Source organism: Lemur catta, chromosome 18, assembly GCF_020740605.2.
Source record: "Lemur catta isolate mLemCat1 chromosome 18, mLemCat1.pri, whole genome shotgun sequence".
Lineage (NCBI taxonomy): Eukaryota > Metazoa > Chordata > Mammalia > Primates > Lemuridae > Lemur > Lemur catta.
In genome coordinates this window covers 38,202,912-38,222,901 of record NC_059145.1, presented here as the reverse complement: position 1 = coordinate 38,222,901, position 19,990 = coordinate 38,202,912, and the positions used below count along the sequence as shown (strand labels likewise).

Here is a 19,990-nt window from a genome sequence, read left to right as displayed (position 1 = left end):
CCGGTTTCTAGCTTCCTGCTTCAAACACTAAACGGGAGCGGGAGGGTTAAGAGTGGCCCTGTCCTCATTGTGGTCCTGGACACTAGGTCCCGCCCCCAATTTGGGACCCGCCCCCAACATTGGAACCCGCCCACACGCTGCTGGACCCGGCCCACAGGTTATAGTAGGCCACGCCCCCGGGCATAGGGCCCCGCCCTCAAGCCCGGGTCCCGCTGGTGACGCCCCCAGTCGGGCGGGCTATTTGGCTCCGCCTACACACCACCCGAGCTGGGTCCCTAAACGCCAGCTCTGAGCAATCACCGTGTGCTGAAGTGATATAGCGCCGTAACTTTAAGGAAGACTGGCTAGTCCAGGCCCCCAGGGGGCAACCCCGCACACATCCCCGCGATTTCCCGCCAGTGGGCCTGCGCGCATAGTGGGTATGGAATTCACAGCCGCCACACCCGCCCTGGGAGGAACCCAACGATGTTAGGAACTGTGAAGCTGGGCTACAGCGTCTGTCCGAGCTCCTTCTCAGGTGCGCCAGCCCGGAAGAGGCGCTTCCAAGTGAGCGCACCGCGGGCTACGCACGTCCGGGAGCCGAGCGTAGCCCGGGGTTTCTCCGGGCCGGTGGGCGGTAGTCCCTCGGGCAGGTATGCGCTAGAAGTGGGGATCGGGATGGGAGCGCTTGGACTGCAACACCCTCGGGACCTGGCCGGTCCCAACCCCGGTAAAGCAGATGGGGAAACAGGCTCGGAGGGAAGGGGCTTTGCCTGGGTCGTTAACGATGCCCTGCGTGGCTGGTAGGGAGTTTGTGTTCCCCCGACCTCAGGCCTCAGCTCCTCCTGTGACCGCTCACAGGTGCACAGAGCGGCCTCTGTGTACTGCAGGCCTGGGTTCGTGTCCTGCCTGGGACGGTTTCTAGCTGTGACCCTCTTGGATCCTACTTGTCTCTGAAGACGTGGCACTTATCAAGTGCTCAGTAAATGCTAGTCTGGACCTTTGTATGGCAGTAAAAGGGAACACTAATTTTAAAGCTTGAAGTTCAAGTCATGTGTGACGGTTTAAATATAAAATTGTCAGTGTTTTAGCTGGCAATTTATGCTGATGGCTGGAATTATGGGTTAAATCGGGGGGAAATTTTCAGCATACAAATCAATTACAATACATGGAAAAATGTCAGAAGCAAAGCTCCCAAGCAAAGGCAATCTCCTGCCCCTTGTAACATTATTTAAGAGCAAGTAACATGGGGTCCCTGTCCCAGGTCCTTGATATTCATTGACTAATGCACCGTTTGCAATGGGGTGGTGTGATTCCCCCATTTTATGAATGAGGAAACTGAAATTCAGAAATAATGACTTGCCTAAGATCACACACACTGGGTCAGACACAGACCTGTCCTACCCCCAAATCTGTGCCCTGACCTACCACCAGCCTATTAGTAGAGACTGAGCTACTGGCTCAGCCTATGTCAGCTAAAAAGGAAGAAAACATAACTGGTCAAGACAAGAAGAATAAAAAAGATGGGTGAGGGTCTAAATGGAGTCAAGGGAGTGACAGAACAAGAGCATGCCCTTTCTCAGGCAGCAGATTGGTGGAAGTGGGGGGTGGGTATCACTCAAGGTTCAACTGCTTTCCTGTTCCCTCTCCCAGGGTGGCAACCACATCTAAGGACAACAGCCATTAGAGCCTGTGACCTCTCCATTTCCATCCAGCTAGGGCCAGGGACCACTCTCAGCACCAGCCTCAGCAGCTGACATCATAAGGGAGACTTGGGAACCTGCGAGCACTCTGGAGAGCCTTTCCCAACGACATGGAGCTTTGGGGCCGAATGCTGTGGACCTTCCTTTCTGGCCCAGGGAGGAGGGGAGGCACCTTCAGCTCATGGCAACCCCATTTGCCTCTGTCTGGGCTGTCATGTGCCACAGAACTGGTCAGCCACTGGACAGGGGTCTTTGAAAAGAGAGGTATCCCTGAGGCCCGGGAATCCAGTGAGTACATTGTGGCTCATGTCCTTGGAGCCAAAACAGTTAAGTTCATTGTTGTCGGGAGGGCAGGAAGAGGGAGGAGGGAAGACCCTGGGGAAGAGACATCAAGGCTTTTCTGCCTCACAGAGTACTTAGCTGAGACTAATGGGATTTTTCTGAAGAAATGTCTTAGGTAGATACTTACTGATTCATCCAACAAACCATTACAGTGTGTGCCAGGCACTAGGGGTTCAGGGATAGACACCGAGAGGCTCAGTATCAACTGTGTGACCTCGGGCAGGAACCTGTCCCCTCTGGGCCCAGATGATGAGAGAGCTGGGTCTCCAGACCTGTGCTGGGCCCACAGGCATTGTCCACATAAGAAACTTAGGTTGGGGCCCCTGGGAGCCAGCCACTCACATTCTCTGTGGGGACAGTTTCAGAACCTGAGGCCGGTACTTAGGACCCAGCCCCTGACCCCTCAGCAATTAAAGTGCATCCGAGAGCTGAGTAGCTGCCGATTGCAGAGGTAAGCACCCACAGGTCAGACCTGAGGGTTCTGTGGGGAGCAGCGGTTCACCAAGTTCAGGGAGGAGGAAAATGTCCAAGGACTAGGGAGGTGTTGGGGTGAGGATGTGGCAGGGGGGGTCCAGGGTAGTAAATAGCAAGAAGTGGGGAAGAGAGGGTTTTGGCCCAGGAATCCAGGGCACAGGAGACATGGGCTTGCATAACACCTTTGGCCACAAGTGTTATCTCTCAACCCAGGTGTGATTCTATTGGTCCGGGCTCTGGCACTGATGACCATCTGACTGTCCCCTCTATAGGATGCCTGTGCAGTATATACTTGGGGAGTGGGACTTTCAGGGGCTCAGTCTGAAGATGGTGCCTCCAGTGTTCATTCCTCGGCCAGAGACAGAGGTGGGTGTGCCACCAGGGCAGGGTTGGGCAGGATGGGGATGAGGGTGGGGTTCAGGGTAGCTATCTTGCCCCAGACTTCCTCCAGGGGGCACTAGGGCTCCATGACTGCTATTCTCAGGGGCCGTGCTCTTCCAGATCTGTTTCCTGGTTGACTGAGTTTGTGGGGCCAATAGGATGGAGGACTCCTGTTGGCCCTCTTGACTGTCCTCATGTCTCAAGCCAACCCCAGCTCCCAGGGCTGGCAATGGCCCAGAGTGCCTCAAAGGAGCCCCAAGTGCTCAGTCTATTTTTGCCATTTCCCTAGGAGCTGTCCTGTGGGCCTGTGGCCCACCCAACCGAAAGGAAACAAATGCCCTCCGGCAGCTTTTCAGGAAGCATGAAGGAAGTGAAGAGGGTTCCAGCTGGGTACCTAGAGACCTAGTATCACCTGTGTGACCTCACTGGGCCCAGATGATGAGAGGGTTGGGCCCCACTGCAGGGAATCTGTGACTTGACGGTCGTCTTAGGTCTGCTGTCTGGTCAGATAATTGCCTGTATCAGTCCCTGCTAGGACTAGGGATATGTGGCCCAAGTGTGCTGTCCCATTGTGAGGCACCTTAATCCTGGAAGACATGCTTTCTATGGCCCTTCTTGGACTTTCCCCTGACCTTGTAGGTGGCAGAGCTATGAGCCAGAGAGGGCAGACCAGGGGTGAGGCTGGTTAGGAGATAGTGGGCAAGCCCGAGGGCACCAGGTTCTGAGAAGGAGTGTTTCTAGAAAGACACCTAGGCAGGCACACAGACATTCCTGGGAAAGGTCAGGCCCTATCCATCTATCCCAGCCAGGGGCCCAGGGCCCCTCCTCACTCTCCTAGCCTCTGTCCCCTAGCCAAGAAACCCTCTGAACCCTCTCACCCGACATCATATGGTTGGGAGGCCAGGTTCTTGACTAATTGCCTAGTGTCAGGGCAGAGACAGTAGGGAATCTGAGGCCTTGCTGATTCATAGGCTGTCAAGGAGGGGAGCACGGGGGAAGCACTTGGACTTCCTGACTCCTAGGTCAGAGCCCCACACCTCACATGGGACTGCTCTGTCTGGGATTAGCATGTCCTGGGATGAGGTACAGAGACCTAGAACAAAATGTGGCTTGCCACCTGCAGGCTTTTAGAAGGCCTGTGACTTGCCCAAACATGCAACCTCTGGGCAGGGAGTTACTTGCCATCTCCTGAAGCTGCCCAGGGTCAGGGCAGCTATCATGGTGACCTTCACGTTCCCTCAGTGCTGACCTGGCAGTAGTCGTGTATTCTGGAGTGTCAAGTGTGGACTTCTGGCTCCCATGTGGCCCCCCCTTCCTGGCCAGCAGAGCAGATCCACTGCAAGGGGGAGGGGAGGGGACGCTGTGGTTGGAGGCCAGGTCCTCGCCTCACTGTACAGACATTTCTAAGAATTCAGCAGGTTCACCCCAATGTGAAGCCACACTGGGGGATGCCTTACCAAGAACTTAAGAGGACGTGGCCTGTGGCGGGGAGTGGGGAGAACGGGTGCAGGGGAGGTGTCATGGTGCCTTCATTCTCTCCGTCCGTGCAGGGGTGCTTTTTGATGATGGGTGCAGGAGTCCGAAGTGCAAAGCTGTAGGCGGCATGTGGCCCAACGAGTTGGGTTTTCCCTGAGGGCGAGAAGGTGGCTCAGGCCGCAGCTTGGCAGTATGTACAGTAGGAAACTCAGGCTGGGGGTGTGAGCTGTTCCCACCCAGCCTGGTGTAGTGAGGCTGTGTAGGATGTGGGAGGCTCAGGGCTTCATCTGTCATCGGCTTGGGGAGGCAGTGCCATTTCCCTGGGGTTGCCCCACGGGGGATGTGATCCTAATAGAGGTTGCTTGTGACACTCAGGTCTTGCTGAGGCCTTTGGCCAACTTCGTGAGGGAGTATGGAGTCCATGTGGGGCAGTGGCTCCAGGCAGAGCCAACAACTGCCTGCCCCCTGCCTCCTTCCCACATGCCTCTGTCCTTCCACCCCAGCCTGTTCTTGGATTCTTCCTGTGTTCACCCAGAGTAGGTAGCCTGGGCCTGTGACCAGCTTGGCCTTCAGTCTCCCCAAAGAGCCACCAGCATCAGGCTGAGGGAGGCTCTTCACTGGGTGAGGAAGAGAAAGTTTCTGGACTTCTTGGGGTATTCTCCACCCTGCCGCCCCCTGGCTTGGTTCCATAACCAAGATGAGCCTCCCGTGGTCTGGAGTGTAAGGGAAAGCAAGAGGCTACTGGTGGTGGTGGGGCCCCAGTCTCTCGCCTTCACACCCTGCCCGAGGTGGTCATTCACATATGTGGTGTGTGCCTCTGAGGTTGTGGCTATCTGTGAGGTGGCTGGCCACTGTGGCTGGCTGAGGGGTCATTCTCCAGCCAGAGTAGGTCTGTCTGTGACCAGGAAACCAAGGGAGGCTCACACGCCTGACAAGTCCTGGTCACCCTGCCGGCCTCTTAGCAGGTGGCCTTACCACTGAGACCACAGGCTCTCAGCCGCAGCCCTAGACTCTGTGCCAGTCCCAACCCTGCAGGCCCAGCTTGCTACAAGTATCTGATGGTCTCCAGTAGTGCCTGGCCCAGGGCTGGTGGGAGTAAGTGAATGGAAGCCTTCCTGCTGGAGCCGGGCTCCCTCACCTGTAGGCAGTAGCTCGTTCAGTGCTGAAGGGGCTTGGAGCAGGGAGGGTTAGACCTGCTGGCCAAGTTCTGCCTGCCTTGGACTTGCTACCCTTGGGGTAGATGAACTTTATTACTGGGATTGCGGGGCCCAGAAGGATGAGATGCATTTTGGAACTCAGCACTGGGGAGCTTTTGTGGAAAATGGGTCCGAGTGATCTGGAGCCCTCTGCTCACTGTGCCTGGGTGATGGTGTTGGAGGCTTGGGGGACCTGGGAGTGTGAAATTCAGGGGGTAGCTTCCTGGGACCACAGAGGGCTTACCCAACCAAGAGGCCCCTCTGCAGGCCAAGCCCTGCCAGTTTGGAGCACATTGCAATGTGTCAGACCCCAGGTCTTCCTATCATGGAGTCTGGTAGAAGAGGCAAACCCCCTCCTAGACCTTAGGCGCAGGGTGAGAAAAGCTATAGTAGAGAAAGCCTGGCCAGGGCTTGAGGAAGGCTTTCTGGAGAAGGTGGGCCTCTTTTCAGGTGAGAGAAGTCACCCACTTGCTGTCCGTCCCCCAATTCCCTGCACCAATCCTGCCTAGGAGCTGTGATCCTGGGAGTCCTGAGCCTCTGGGTAGTCCCTCTGCCCAAGTCCAAAAGGCATATCTTTGAGAAGAGGCCACACTGTCCTTTCCCTGCTCCACACCTGGCTACTTGGCTCCCAACTCCACTGCTGGTTAGGAACATTTCATCCATTGGACATCAGCAGCCCTCCACCCCTCACCCCTACCCTATGTGGCTTCCATGCACAGTCCCTACAGGCAGCAGATGGGTGGGTGAGACTTGAAATCCTCTTGTTTCCAAAGTAACAGTGTCTGAACATGTCATCCTGCTGCTAAGGCAGGTACAGTGCAGTTAGGCACTGCCACCACACCCATGCCCGTTTACCCCATGCCCTGTGTGTGCCACAGCTCCCTGCCAACCCCCCCGCCAAAGAAGGGAATTCCCTGTCCCTTTGGCCTAGGAAGCTGGGGGCACACTGGTCCTTGATTCTTGGTCACCATGAGCCACAGGCCAGGCTCAAGGTGAACCTTGACACCTGGGCCTCAGTTTCATGGGCCAGTTGTGAGAATCCATCAGATGAGTACAGGGAAAGCTCTGGGAGCAGGGCTAGGCACAGCAGGAGTGGCCAGGAACTATCAGGGTTCTTAGCATTTCTGTGAGCACAAAATGGAAAGATACATGTCCATAAAGGGCTTAGCTAGGAATTACTGAATACTTCCTGTCTGGTAGGTATGGGATAGGTGCTTAATAAATGTAGTTCTGTTTGTTATCCTCAACTGTGCTCAATTTTACAGATGGGGAAACTGAGGCATGGAGAGGCAAGGTGACCTACCCATGGCCCCAGCTGACATAAAGGTCAGTCTGGCTTTGGTCACCTCCCTTTCCTACATTCAGTCACACCAGGGCTAACTGCTTGGGCCTCTGTGCCAAGACCCGCAGGGGCCAGGTTAGCACCAGCTCTGATCCAGACCCCTCTGCCTCACAGGAACTGGTTGAATGGGTGCTGGAGGAGGTAGCCCAGAGATCCCATGCAGTGGGAGTCCAGGGCGGCCCCCTCATTCTAGAGGTGGGCTGTGGATCGGGAGCTATCTCCCTTAGCCTGCTGAGCAAGCTCCCCCAGGTGAGCCACCTCCACGCTACCCTGGGTAGACTGACTGACACTCACTGTCCCTCCCATTGGCCCTTCCTCTACATCCCTCTGCTAGGAGCACTTGAGGGGAAGCAATCAGACAAAGGAGGACAGGGCTGTCCCCAGCCTACCATGGTCACAGACTCTAACCCCCATCCCTGTCTGTCTGGCTCCCATCCCTGGCCAAGAGGGGAAAAAACTTTTGGGTATTTCCTTCCTCTTCTGGTGGGGGGTTGGAGGAGGGTCCCTAGGTCCAGAATCTCCCAACACTTTGTCTCCCACATACCCTTCATTTGTTCTTGGAACAGAGCCGAGTCATTGCTGTGGATAAGGGGGCGGCCGCCATTTCTCTGACATGTGAGAATGCTCAGAGGTAGGTGGGAGAGCCAGAGGGCCAGGGTGGGGGAGTCAGACTTTGGGGCCTGATCTCGACCCCTTGTTCAGGTATCAAACCCACCAATGTCTGATTTCTACTCCCAAGAGAGGGGAGACAATGGGGCAGCCTGGCGTGGGTCCCACAGGGTTATGAAGGGCACTGGTTATCTGGCCACTCCAAAAAACATTCTTGATTCCTCCCCTTTCTTGTAGCCAAGGGTAGGGGTCTACCCCACATACTAACCCCCACCTTCCCTTCTCTCCAGGCTTCAGTTGCAGGACAGGATTTGGATCATCCCCCTCGATGTGACCTTAGGTACCCTCCCCCACCCATGTTCCCTGAGGTGGGGATCCTGGATACAGGTGCTGCCGGTGGACAAGGCTCTCCATGGAGAGGGAGGGAGGGCTTCCCCAACGGATACACACAGCAGCTGAGACCAGTCCTTGCTGAGGACAGACAAGTTGCTGTTGCCGCCTGGGCTGACCTGACCCATGAGGGGACCAACCACAGAGACTTTCTGGATCCCCCATGACATTAGTTTAAGGGCTTGATTATTGACAAGAGATAAACAGAAGCATAAAAAAGCCTTTAGGACTAAGATACTTGAATGCCCTTCCCGCCCCTGCCTGGCCTGGGAAGAAGAGACCCAGGCACTGCACGGCTCTGCTGCAGCCTTTACAGTGTCCTCGGTTTCTAGCTCCAGTTCTAGCTCCATCACTTAACCCATGAGATCCATGAGCTTCCTATGCCCCTCCGTGGAGTGTGGTACACCTGGTGTACCTACCACCTGGCACAGGCTGGAACCAGTAAACAGAGCCATCAGGAGTCAGCTGACTGAAGCCAGGCCTGCCCTCCACGTACTCTAAGTCCACATTGGCTGTGAGGCAGAGTATGGCAAGGCCAGTGGAGCTGCGGAGGAGAAAGGCGCTTGCTTTGCCCAGGAGGGCTTTCTGGAAGTGGCACTTGAACTGTGTCTTGCTTAATGAGGAGGTTTTTGACAGGAAGACAGGGGAGCAAGGACATTCTAGGTGAAGGGCTACTATGTCAGAGCATGTACACTACAGGCCAGGCTGCTGGCTGGGGACCCTGGGCACTAATTTGCAAGTCTGGCTTATCAGGTCCAGAGACGAACCAAGGTGTGGCTTGTAGGGAGGGATTACCCAAGGGACGTGGTGGTAGGTGGAGCCACCACCCTTTATTTCCCAATGGGCCAGTCCTTGTTGTCCCCTTCTTTGACCACAGAAGGGAGTTGGACACACCTTTTGCCCTGGGGCCCTGTGGACCTGGTCATCAGCAACCCTCCCTACATCTTCCACCAGGACATGGAGCAGCTGGCCCCCGAGATCCGCAGGTGCTGGGTGGGGTGGGACCGGGAGGTCAGGCCTGAGAAGGCCTAATGGGATTGATGTGCCCTTGAGGACCATACCATCTGGAAGGGTGGCAGTGGGTGCGGAAATGGGCAGTGGTGTTGAGAGGGTGCACTCCAGAGCCTACAATCCTACCTGGGTTCACAGCTTTTGCCTTCCCACTTGAGACAGCAGACGGCCACTGAACCTCCCGGGGCCTGTTTCCTGCCCCTGAAAATAGACCTTAGGGAGGACTCAGGGGCCTTAGAGAAGTCTCAGCGATGACTCAAAATATCGGACACAGTGGAGGGCTCATAGGAGGTGCCCAGTACGTGGGTGCATCATTTTACAGAAGACTGAGGCCCAGAGAGGGAAGGTGTCTGTCTTGTCTAATGTCACACGATGCCTTAGCAGGAAAGCTGGGACTAAAATCCTACTCCAGGCTTTGCACCAAGCCATCCTGCTCTTGCACAGGGGCTGAAAAACAGCGATAGCCCAGGAGCCCTTGGATGGGGCAATAGTAGCATGGGTCGGGGTGCTGGCTGTCTCTTTCCGGGCTCTCAGGAGTAGTCAGGGCCAGCTCCAGACCTCCCAGGCCAAGAAAAGGAGCCTTGCTGTGAGGAGACTCTCATGCCCTGGGCTGTCAGTCAGTGGGATTTAGCAAACATGCCTGGCAGTGCCTGTGGGGTGCTGCCCACAGGAGGTAGGGGAGTAGGAGCTGCCATCCATTTGGGGGCCACCTCCTCTGACTTGCCTCTCTGCCCTGAGTGTAAGTTCCAGAGGGCCTCCTTTGTGGAGGCCCTGCCCAGCTCCTCTATACTTTTCAGATATCCCCTCCCTCAAGCTCTCACCTCCCCCTTTTTTCCGATTCAGCTATGAAGACCCAGCGGCCCTGGATGGTGGGGAAGAGGGCATGGACGTCATTACTCACATCTTGGCCCTGGCACCCCAGCTCCTGAAGGACTCTGGGTATGGATGGGACAGGTCTCCTGGGTCTGTCCCCAGCAGCCTCCTCCATTCCCAGTGTGTACTGGGCATGCCCTGGCAGTCATTCTGCCCCCACCTGACCCAGGCAACCCAGAGGCGCAGGCCCAGCCCTGCCTGCCTGAGCCCACCCATTTCTCCTCCATGTAGAAGCATCTACTTGGAAGTGGATCCGAGGCACCCGGAGCTTGTCAGCAGGTGGCTTCAGAGCCATCCTGACCTATACCTCCATCTCGTGGCTGTGCGCAGGGACTTCTGTGGGAGGTGAGGCTCTGTCCCCACTCATCCCCCATAGCCACCCTGGTCTTTCCACCGAGGCCATCCACAGCCCCAGCTGTGGGAAGAGTGTGCTGTTCCCAATCCCTGCTCATTCCCTGGGGTCCGGAAAGTAACCAGCGCCTTGTCCCTGTCTCCTCAGGCCCCGGTTCCTGCATATCCAGCGGTCTGGGCCGTAGCTGTTCTGTGGGCCTGGCCAGGGGCCCAGCCTGCCCAAGGGCTTGGGCGATCCTTCTGGAACTGCTGCTCGGAGGGAACTGGATGGTGCTTTCCAGGTGCTTACGGCATTTCCTGTGGTTCTGTGATTCTCCATGTTCTACACTTCTGGGACACTTAAGGGTAGAAATAAGGGTGAGGGTGTCCTTCCTGAGGTGGCAAAGAGCAGGGACATCCACAGTGTGGCTCAGGAGCTGGGCAGACCCAGCTTCCCAATCTGGCTCCATCGCATCAGTGAGGCCAAGGGCAGATTGCTCAGGGTCTCTGTTGGTGAAATTGCTGTGGGGGTATTAGGATACTTGGCCAGTAAAGTATTGGGAAACTGACAGATGGTGACCTATTGCTTTTGTTACAATGATTTGTGGATCCCCTGACCCCCTATCCCTAAGTGATGCTGGGGGTGGGAGCTTCCTTCTACCAGGCAGAGCTGGCTGTCAGTCCCCTGCATGGCAGAGAGTGTAGAGGTGCTGTGTGGAGGATGGCACATGGGCACTCATTCCTGCCCTGGGACACTATGGGGACTAGCTCACTCCCAAGGGTCACCTTAGTCCTCCACTGCCCTGGCTACACTTGCACACACTCTCCTTACCAGGCCTGGGCTCTGGGCACAGGAACCTCAGCTGAGCTTCAGCTCATGAACGACTGCTTGCTTCCTGGAGGGAATGAGGCTGAGGGTCCTTGCCACACAGTTCTGGGGTTGTACAGGACTTGTGTTTACTTTTTATTCCCATAGCTTTTAGCTAAACCATCCCTTCTGAATTGACCTTGGGGTTTCAAATAACCCATCTGTCCCTGGTTGGGGCTGGGGAAAGTAAGAAGCCAAGACAGTGGGCACAGGGTTGTGACCTTAACCCTAGCTCTGGGCTCCTGTCTGTGCGCACACATGGCTACTGGGAGGCCCGAAGATTCAGCTCTCCTGTCAACAGTGACAGGAAACCTCTCAGTTGGCAGGTGCTGGTATGAGCCTGCATCGGGGGGTTTCTAAGGAGCATGGCAAACCAGGCTGGCTCATTCTCCAGACTTCCCCCTGCTGCCCCAGCACGTTCAAGGGCCTGACCCAAGTTGCAGTAGCCAGAAGCAGTGTGGTCTGGTGGGCAGCATCCTCTGTTAGAGCCAGGAGAGCTGAGTTCCAGGGCTGTGTCTCACAGTGGAACCTTACAACTCCTTTCCCTATGAGAAGCTGGCTCTTCTGAGTCCAAGACCAACACAGAGTGGCACCCTTATTTTACTCTTAGCCAAGTGGAGTGTGCATGCTGACATTGGAATGCCCACTCTCCAATCAGGGAGACCAAGATGCAAAGGAAGACACGGCCTGCCTGAGATTTCATGGTAGGAAGTGGCCAAGTGGAGACAGTAAGTTAGGTCCCTGCCTTTGGGAGGGAGTCATCCCTGGCCTGAGTGTTTCCCCCCACTGTTGCTGGGGCAGGGCACGTTTTCCTTGGCAGAGGCCAGGCTGTAGCTCCCAGGGCCCTGGTGTCCTGCCCCATGCCCAGCCCCAGCTGTGTGGATCCTGAGCTGCCTTGGCTTCATGTGAGGGGAAGCCCATGGCTGCTCTAGAAGGAACCTGCGAGGGCAGGGTGGGGCACAACCAGAGCAAGGCTCCCCACTTCCTGAGCCCTTGTCTGTGCTCTCAGACCTTTGCCTGTCACCTCCTCGTAAATATTGCCTTTCTCTCCTCCTGCCTGTTCCCTTTGGCTCTTTCTGTCTTCGGCAGCATCTCAGGGTAGCTGCCCTGACCTCATAGCAGTCTGTTGCCTCTTTGTCCCACAGCCTGGGCCACATCTCAGCCAGTGCTGGCTTCCCTGGTGGTCTCAACCTCCTGGTCTCAGACCTATTACTGAGGAAAGGCCTTGGCGAGCATGTGGGCATGGCACCCCAAGACAGTGCAGTGATAGAGAGTGACTGTAGGAGCAGCTGGGGTCACTGGAGCAGAAGCCACCCTTGGGGACAACTTCCTGCCCAGAAAAATGGTGGACTTGACTCTGCTGGGAAAAAGATCCAAGCCAAGTGGACTGTCAGGGCGGGGCCTCAAGCCTGCAGTCGCTGGATTGTTTGGACCCTGGACATTGAGCCCTGATGTCAGAGACACACCAGCCTGAATTTAGATCCCAGGGTCTGTCCCTCACAAGGATGTGACCTTGGGCAGATGAATTCACGTCACTCAGCCTTGGCTCCGAGGCTGAGAAATGGGACCAAGTGCTTTATTTTATAGGATGGTTGTGAGGAGCCCATGGGATGTGCCCTTCTTGGCACATTGTGGGTGTTTTCTTTGCCTGCCTCAGAGGGAGGACATGGAGAGGGAGGGCCCTGTACCCTCGTGTGTCTGTCTGGTGCTTGACACCAACATAAGGCAGGCAGAGACACAGGGCAGTCTGGAAAGGAGGGAAGGTGGGATTTCGGTCTTGAGCTCTTGACTCCTCACTGCCCTCTGGAGTGGGAGCCAAGAGGCTGGTAGCTGGCAGCCCCCATCTCCCCTCAGTCCCTCCTCACCAGGGCCTGAGTGCACTGAGGCCCAGCCAGGGTAGCCAGTGGCTCTAGCTTAGAGAAAGCCAGGCTCACCTGCCCTATGTCCTCCTTTGCTCTTAATGCCAGAGCCAGAGGCAGAGCTGCCTCCTCTGGTACATGTCAGGGAGCCATTGCAGGAAGAAGGGGAGGAAGACATGGAGCTGATGATGGAGTCCAGGCTCTGCAGGCCCCTGAGGCCTTGAGGGACGTGCCTGCTACCCACCCAGCCTCCTTCAGCCAGAGCCCAGAGCATGGGCAGGGCTGTAGGGGTTGCTGTTTGATGTACTCTGGGAGAGTGATTCTGTTCCTTCTTCTGACAGTTGGGGACACTGAGCCTTGCTTCACAGTTGGATGGTTTTCCTGGCTGCCCATAGGGCTCATCTAGCTGCTTTATTGAAATAAGCCCCTAACTCCAAGAAACTTACCCTTTTCTGCTCTCCCACCCACACCTAGACCGTGGGCCATCAACTGTTCCTCATTCCGGTTCTAAGCCCTTAGCTGGCTCCCCATGACCTATTCTGAAGTGAGAGGAGGACAGCTGTGGGAAAGGCCTTGGGGACCTCTCCCAAGGCCCCATCAGTGTTCTGTGTAAGCTGCCATCAGAACAAAGGGTTCCACTGCTGACAAGGTTTGAGAACTGCTGGCTTGAGGTGGGAAACCCTTTAACCTCTGCAGACCAGCATGTCTTTCCTTATCCACCTTCAGATTCTTTTTCCTCCTGCCCAAACTTCAGCCTCCCTGCAGTAGTCTTCACTCCCTGAACACACCTTCCCTTTGCCTGGGCAGTGCATCCATCAGGAATGCCTTGCCCGCCACTGCCAGTCCGAATCATCTCCTCCTCCAAACTCCAACACAAGTGCTGTCTCCTTTTGGAGATCTGCTCTGACCTCTGTGTTCTCCCCGCGTCCCCTAGCCCATACCTCTGCCGGTACCAATGACATCCTGTCTCATGCATTTAGAAGTCTTCGTGTCCACCTCATCTCTCTGGGGCCCCTAGTGGGCCTGGCATACCCAGTTCAGTAGATGTCTACCAACCAGTGTTTGAATTTTCTAGAGTAGAGCTGGGGCTTCCCATGTGACCCACATCTGACATGATAGCCCACGTATTCTGGTCAGGAGGGAGAGGAAGCCATGAGGGCCTGGCTTCCTGCCTGGGCCAGGCAGCTGTTCAAGTTGAGCTATGGGTGCTTTGAGGGCTCAAGTGCACCTGATCCCTACACAGCAGCCACGCCAGGAGAACAGGCTGTCCTTGGCAGCAGCAGGTGGAGGCACCAGGTTTCCTGGAGCTCTTGGCCCCAGCCAGCCCTCAGCCAGTGTGTTGGCTAAAACAGCAGCCTGATTCCCCCCCCCACCCTGTGACTCCTCAGGCCCCCTGGACTGGACTAGGGGCTGGCAAAGCAACTCCCACTGCTCCTCTTATAGACAGAACAATGGCCCCCAAAGGTGCCCATGTCCTAATCTCCTAAACCTGTGACCATGTTACCTTACACAGCAAAAAGGACTTTGCAGATGTGATTAAGGATTTTGAGATGGAAAGATTATCCAGGATTATTCAGGTAAGCTCCATGTAACTACAAGGGCCTTTATGAGAAGGAGGCAGGAGTGTCAGTGAGAGAAGAAGATGTGACAAAGGAAGCAAAGGTCAGAGTGACGCAATTGCTGGAGGAAGACCATGCGCCAAGGCATGCAGTCTCTTGTCCCCTAGACCCTCAAGAAAGTATGCAGTCCTGTCAATACCTTGATTTTAAGCCCAGTGAAACCAGTTTTGGATTTCTGACTGCCAGAATTATGATAAATTTGTGTTGTTTTAAAGCCACTTTGGTGGCTGAAATAGAGTGCTGCCGTAACAAACGCCTACAAATGAAAGTGGCTTTGGGATTGGAATTTGGAAATGGTCAGGGGTTGGGAGAATTTTGAGAAACATGATAAATTGCCTTGAATACCTCTCCTCTGAGAGGTGATATGGCTGGGGCATGGGGCTCCCTGCCCCCCTCAACCTGCAGACCTGAACTGCCCAGGCCCCTACCCACATCTCACCATGTTTGGAGAGAGCTGGCCCTTCCTTGAAGAAAGAGGACTGGAAGACTGACCAGGGTGCGTCCCAAAGAGGCCCCAGTGGCCCAGGCACAAGGAGTGGGTGGGGAATGAGACTGGGACTGGCGGGAGAGAGCCCAAGGCTGGCCTCTATGGCCCATCTCCAGTGGCATGAGGGCCACCCGGCCTTCAGAGAGGACCTTAGAGATTGGATCCAAGCCTGTTCCTGGCCCTCCATGGAGTTATGTGGCTGGCCCAGCACCCCTTGCGTGTGTGAGAATGAATAGGAGCCCCATACTCTCTTAAGTTGCAGGTATCACATTGTAAAATGAGCATAGTAGCCCCTAACTTTGAGCTGATGGGCCTGACCCCTTCATGTAAGCTGTGTAGGGTTGGGTTCATTCCTGCTGCCAGGCAGTACCCAGTTCCTGCTCCAGGCCCAGGCAAGGCTATGTCACCATTCTGTCCCTAGGGTGGAATCAGGTCATCCCTGGGGTTCTCAGCCTCCTGGTCCCTAATACTGAAGTGGCCAACTAGTGCCCTTGACCCTATCCCTGTCAAGGTTGGGACAAGGACCTCACTCTGCATGAAGAGTACTAAGGGACTCTGGAGGTACCATCCCAGCTGGCCAAGGCTTGGGCACCTGAAGCCACAGTGCGAACCCAGGAGCCATGGTTGGGGCCCAGGGAAGGTCAGCCCAGTTCAGGCTCCCAGTGAGGCCAAGGTGGGCTCCCCTGCCCTTTTTACTTTGTGAACTGTAAAACTGACCTTTCCTGATCATTTTCTTGCAGGACTGTTGGTGGGGGGTGGTGTCTTTGGAAGAAAAGAGGTCCCTAGAATCTGCAGCTCTTATACTTTTGATTCCTGGTTATGAGGCCAATGATGCCCAAAGATCCTTCCAGATACCTGAGGAGGCCCCTGGGGGCCAGTTCCCTCAGAGAGAGAGGCACCCATTCATCTGTGCCATCAGGCGGCCCCCTTCTCAAGGGCTGGGGTCTCCCCAAGAGACTGCCTCTCAGAGCAGGGGATGTCACCCTTTTGCCCCTGCTGTACCAGGTCTGCAGCCCTCTGCTGGGGCATGTGGCTGAGGCAATGGAGGGATCGGGTATCACACCCTACTGAGCCTAGGGAGCAGGTTGTCAGAGCTTGAAGCAGTCAGAGATCCCTGTGCTACAGATAAGGACATTGAGGCTCAGTAGGGCAGGGGCAGAGCTGGGGCTTGAGCCCAGGTCTTTTCTTTGGCTCCTGGCCACCAGCCCTTCCACTGCCACCTGAAGCCCCCCACCCTGCCGTGCTTTCCAGGAACAGTCTGCCTGCCTGGAGAGGCAGCCAAGTCCCTCTGCTGTTCCTGGAAGTCAGTGTGAGGCTGAGTGACCTGAGCAAGCAGAGCGAGCCGTGCTCGAGCCTCACTTGGCCTTGGACCTTGCAGCCGGGGGAAAGATCTGGGCAGCCCCACTGGGCCTTCCTCCACCCCCTGCCTCTTGAGCTCCTGCTGGCCACTGGGCCTCAAGTAGCTGCTTTGCATTTATTAGTTTTAAATCTCACTCAGCCCTACAGGTGGGGTTTGTAATCATCCCCACGTTGTGGCTGATGCCATCAAGACTGAGCAGGGAGCAGTCAGGGGTCAGGTTCCACAGCCACACTGCAAAGGAGGATGGGGCTGCCACTGATGCCCATTTGGCTGTCAGAGACACTGAGGCCAGCATAGCTAGGTCCTGAGCCGTTCCCTACAGAGCTCAGTGCAGAGGTTACCTGGGCCTGTGGACTCCTGGAGCAGCGCTTGCCAGGGCTTTCTGGAAGACCTGAAGCTGCCCTGATGGGCCCTTCTCCTGAGGTGTATGCAGCACAGAGGCAGGACCTCAGTCTCCAGGGAGGGGACACCGAGCAGAAGGGGCTGTAAAATATGGAGCTTGAATGGTGCATCCTGAGCCAAGTGCTTCCAGGGTTATTTTACTCAACCCTCATGACATCCCATAAGGCGGAGGCTGTGAACTCTCTCATCTTACAGATGAGGAAACCAAACTGAGAAAGGCTAAGGACCTTGCTCATATGCTGGCTGAGCTGGGATTCTGGCACAGGCTGAGTGACCCAGGGCCTGAGGCCTTGGTCATCACACCAGGCATGAGGAGGTGAGGACATAGAACAGGAATATGCCAGACAGTAGGGACAGTCTGGGCAAAAGCCTGGAGGCCTGCAGACACGTGGCGGGCATGTGTAGGGACGAGGCAGTGGGGGAGGGCGCCCTTGGCTGAGCTCCCAATGCATTGCTGGGACCAGGAGCCTAAAAAGGCTTTTGAGCTGAGTTACAGGGTCAGGTAGGCATTGAGGCTGCCCTCTCTGGCTGCCAGGAAAAAGCGGGTGGGACACGAGGCTGCAGCTGTCCAGGGTCTGCAGGTGGCTGGGGGCTATAGCAGTGACATCAGGCATTCTGGAACTGAACTGGCTCACAACCATTGCCGAGGGCTTGCATGTGGGGTGTGGGGTGGCCAGGACCACGATGGGGTCCAGGACTCTAACTGGGACCTGGGAGGAATGGGGCCCCCCTGAGCTGGACACTGGGGTGCTCATGATAGTCAATCAGCTTGGCAGAGTAGGAGGCCCTCAGACTATCCCAGAGGCAGTGTCATGGGTGTCTGGAGATGCAAATGTGACCCTGTGGAGACACAGTCCAGAGGCAGCCGTTGAGGTAGTTGGGAAGACCACCCTCCCAGGCCTGAGTGCTGTCAACAACAGTAACTAGGCATCTACCATGTTAGCTAGTGCTTGGTGTCATACACACTGTCATAAATCCCAGCCCTCCTGCTTCAACCCCGCTTTCCTAGCAGCCAGAGAACAGCCTCAATGCCTACCTGACCCTGTTTGATTTTGGTCCCGGGACATCAAGGACGCCTTCCTTGGCCCACTGTACAGATGAAGAGACTGAGGCTTAGCCTGCCCAAGGTCACAAAGCCAGGACGTGGCCATGATGGGGTTTGAACCCAGTCAGTCCTCTGTCATTCCAGCCAGGCATGGAGTGAGTAGGCCACGGAGGCCAACTGCAGTCCAAGGCCTTAACTCCCAGAGAGGCCCCATCAGCTAGTTAGGATGCTCCCGGGGCCAACATGGGCTTCCAGAACAAAGGGGAAAGTGGTGAATCAAACAAAAAGCACCAGATGGACTGAGCTTTCTCCCAGCTGCCCCTGGATGCCAAATTTTCACACCCCACAGCAGAGGGGCCAGGCCAAGGGCCCTGGTGTGGGGGAGGAGAGGCAGTGAAAGTGGCTGCTACTGACACTTTCACATACTCTGGATGCGGGGTGGGACTGACAGACACCCAGACCCTGGTTCCAGACTGACAGGTGAGTGAGGAAGGTGAGTTCCCACCTCAGCATAGGGGTATGTGAAACCTGCCATGTTAAGACAAGCATTTTAGGTCCCTGGGTCTGGAAGGTTCCAGGAAGAGGCACTGGATGGATATGTCTTAAAAACCCCTCTTGAAGGTACTCCACAGCTCAAGAACTGACAGTAGCTCCCTGCTCTTTCTGCCTGCACTGAAAGCTGTGGTCTCTTCCTCATTCTGCCCAGCCCTCCTGCCCCAGCCCCCTAGAGCTGTGGAGCTCATTGTTTCAAACCAAGTTTCATGTGCAACTCAAATATGTATTTTTAAAAAGATAAAAGCATCTTGTTGGCATGAATGTATTTTGCAAGTTAAAATTCTTAACCTAAAGTCCATCAAGGCAAACAGCAAGGAACACAAACATTTGAAGTGGGGGCTGGGGTAGGAGTTGCAGTCTTACGTTGGCCTCAGCGTTCAGTTTCTTTCAGTGTTTGCTTTTGGTAGCACATGACCAAAAGTGACCCCTGATTCTCACAGGTAAGTGGTTACCAATGGTAGCAGTTTCTGAAGCCCCCTGTGGTCTCTTTGATTGACAGGGACAGCTGGAGAAGCTTTATTTCAAGCTCAGCACAAACCCTGTTCTCTGAGTACATGGGGAGGATTCTAATGTGTCATAACTTGGTGCTGTGCCATTTGAGTCTGTGTGATTGTTTTTATATTGGGATTATTTTCAATGGTTAAAAATATGAAAGGGAGAAAAAAGGAAGGAAAGAGAAACAGAGGAAGGAAGGAAGAAAAAAAGAAGGAACTCGTGTGGGGTGGGGCATTTGGGGCACCCTGATGCCCCCACAGGACCACGCCCTCCCCAGAGGCCTGCTCTGACTACTCCACCCCTGCCATGGCCTGGAGGCTCCCAGTACCTCCTTCCCGCCCAGCGGCTGTCACAGCAAGAGAATCTGGGCCATGTGCTCCTGAGAGGTCCCAGAAGTCCACAGCCTTCACCTGGCTCCGGTGTGAACGCTCCAGGTACTCAATCCCTGGTCTGGGGCAGGGAAGAAAGTCCCAAGCAGGAGACACGGGCTAGGGCTCCCCCTGGCCCTTGGTGGTGCTTCCAGGAATGGAAAGATTGGGGAGTCCCGTGCCCCTGAAAGCCTGGAGTTTCTCCAGTTCTAGGTACCTCCATTTCTGGGAACTGGCTATGCTTTAGAAAGAGAAACGAGAAGCAGAACCCTAGGGCCTCAGCATCACCCGCCCTTTCTGTCTTCCTTCCGCTGAGTCACAGCCAAGAGCCCAATACCTCAGCCTCCCTTAGGGCCACTGGGTGGGGTGAAATTCAGGGTCCGGTGAGGACGCAGCAAGTGTGATGAGTCCCCTTTTCCTGCCAATATCCTCTGTGAGGGGTCCCGGGGATGCTGAGGGCTGAGACCATCTCCCCAAGCTGAGGGTAGGGGTAACTGAGGCCCTCATCTGTCCTGTCTCACCTCCTATCCTTGGACCCCTCATTCACCCACATTTATTGAGCACCAACTATACACTGGGCCCAGGGAAGCAGGATGGTTCAGGTCGGGCCCTGCCCTTGGGGAACTCATGGACTTGAACACAACTCCTGAGAGGCCCCTGTGGTTGGGTCCATAGGATTGCTCTGATCAGCAGTTGGAGCCGTGCAAGGCGTTAGGCTCTGGGGAGGCCAGGCACATCACACCCCTGTGCGGGCACCCATATGTACTTGCATGTGCATCAGTGTGCGACTAGAGTACTTGGGTCCCTGTCCATGATCACAGGTGTC

General features: G+C 55.6%; 1 protein-coding gene across 12 annotated transcripts; it reads left to right on the top strand.

The window, feature by feature from the left end:
* Positions 1–190: 190 nt before the first annotated feature.
* On the top strand, positions 191–10,675 carry HEMK1 (HemK methyltransferase family member 1). 12 transcript variants are annotated; one of them, XM_045530128.1, is made up of 11 exons: positions 191–419; positions 1,695–2,008; positions 2,384–2,475; positions 2,771–2,864; positions 7,008–7,142; positions 7,460–7,524; positions 7,793–7,842; positions 8,770–8,878; positions 9,747–9,842; positions 10,008–10,121; positions 10,276–10,675. In XM_045530128.1, exons 2-11 carry the CDS (start codon positions 1,793–1,795, stop codon positions 10,310–10,312), a joined length of 1,008 nt encoding a protein of 335 aa, XP_045386084.1. In that variant the 5' UTR covers positions 191–419; positions 1,695–1,792; the 3' UTR covers positions 10,313–10,675. The 12 variants fall into 12 exon arrangements, with proteins under 12 accessions (XP_045386084.1, XP_045386085.1, XP_045386081.1 ...); XM_045530129.1 differs by lacking the exon at positions 191–419 and adding an exon at positions 430–517; XM_045530125.1 differs by lacking the exon at positions 191–419 and adding an exon at positions 430–517 and having other exon boundaries at positions 1,633–2,008.
* Positions 10,676–19,990: the final 9,315 nt, after the last annotated feature.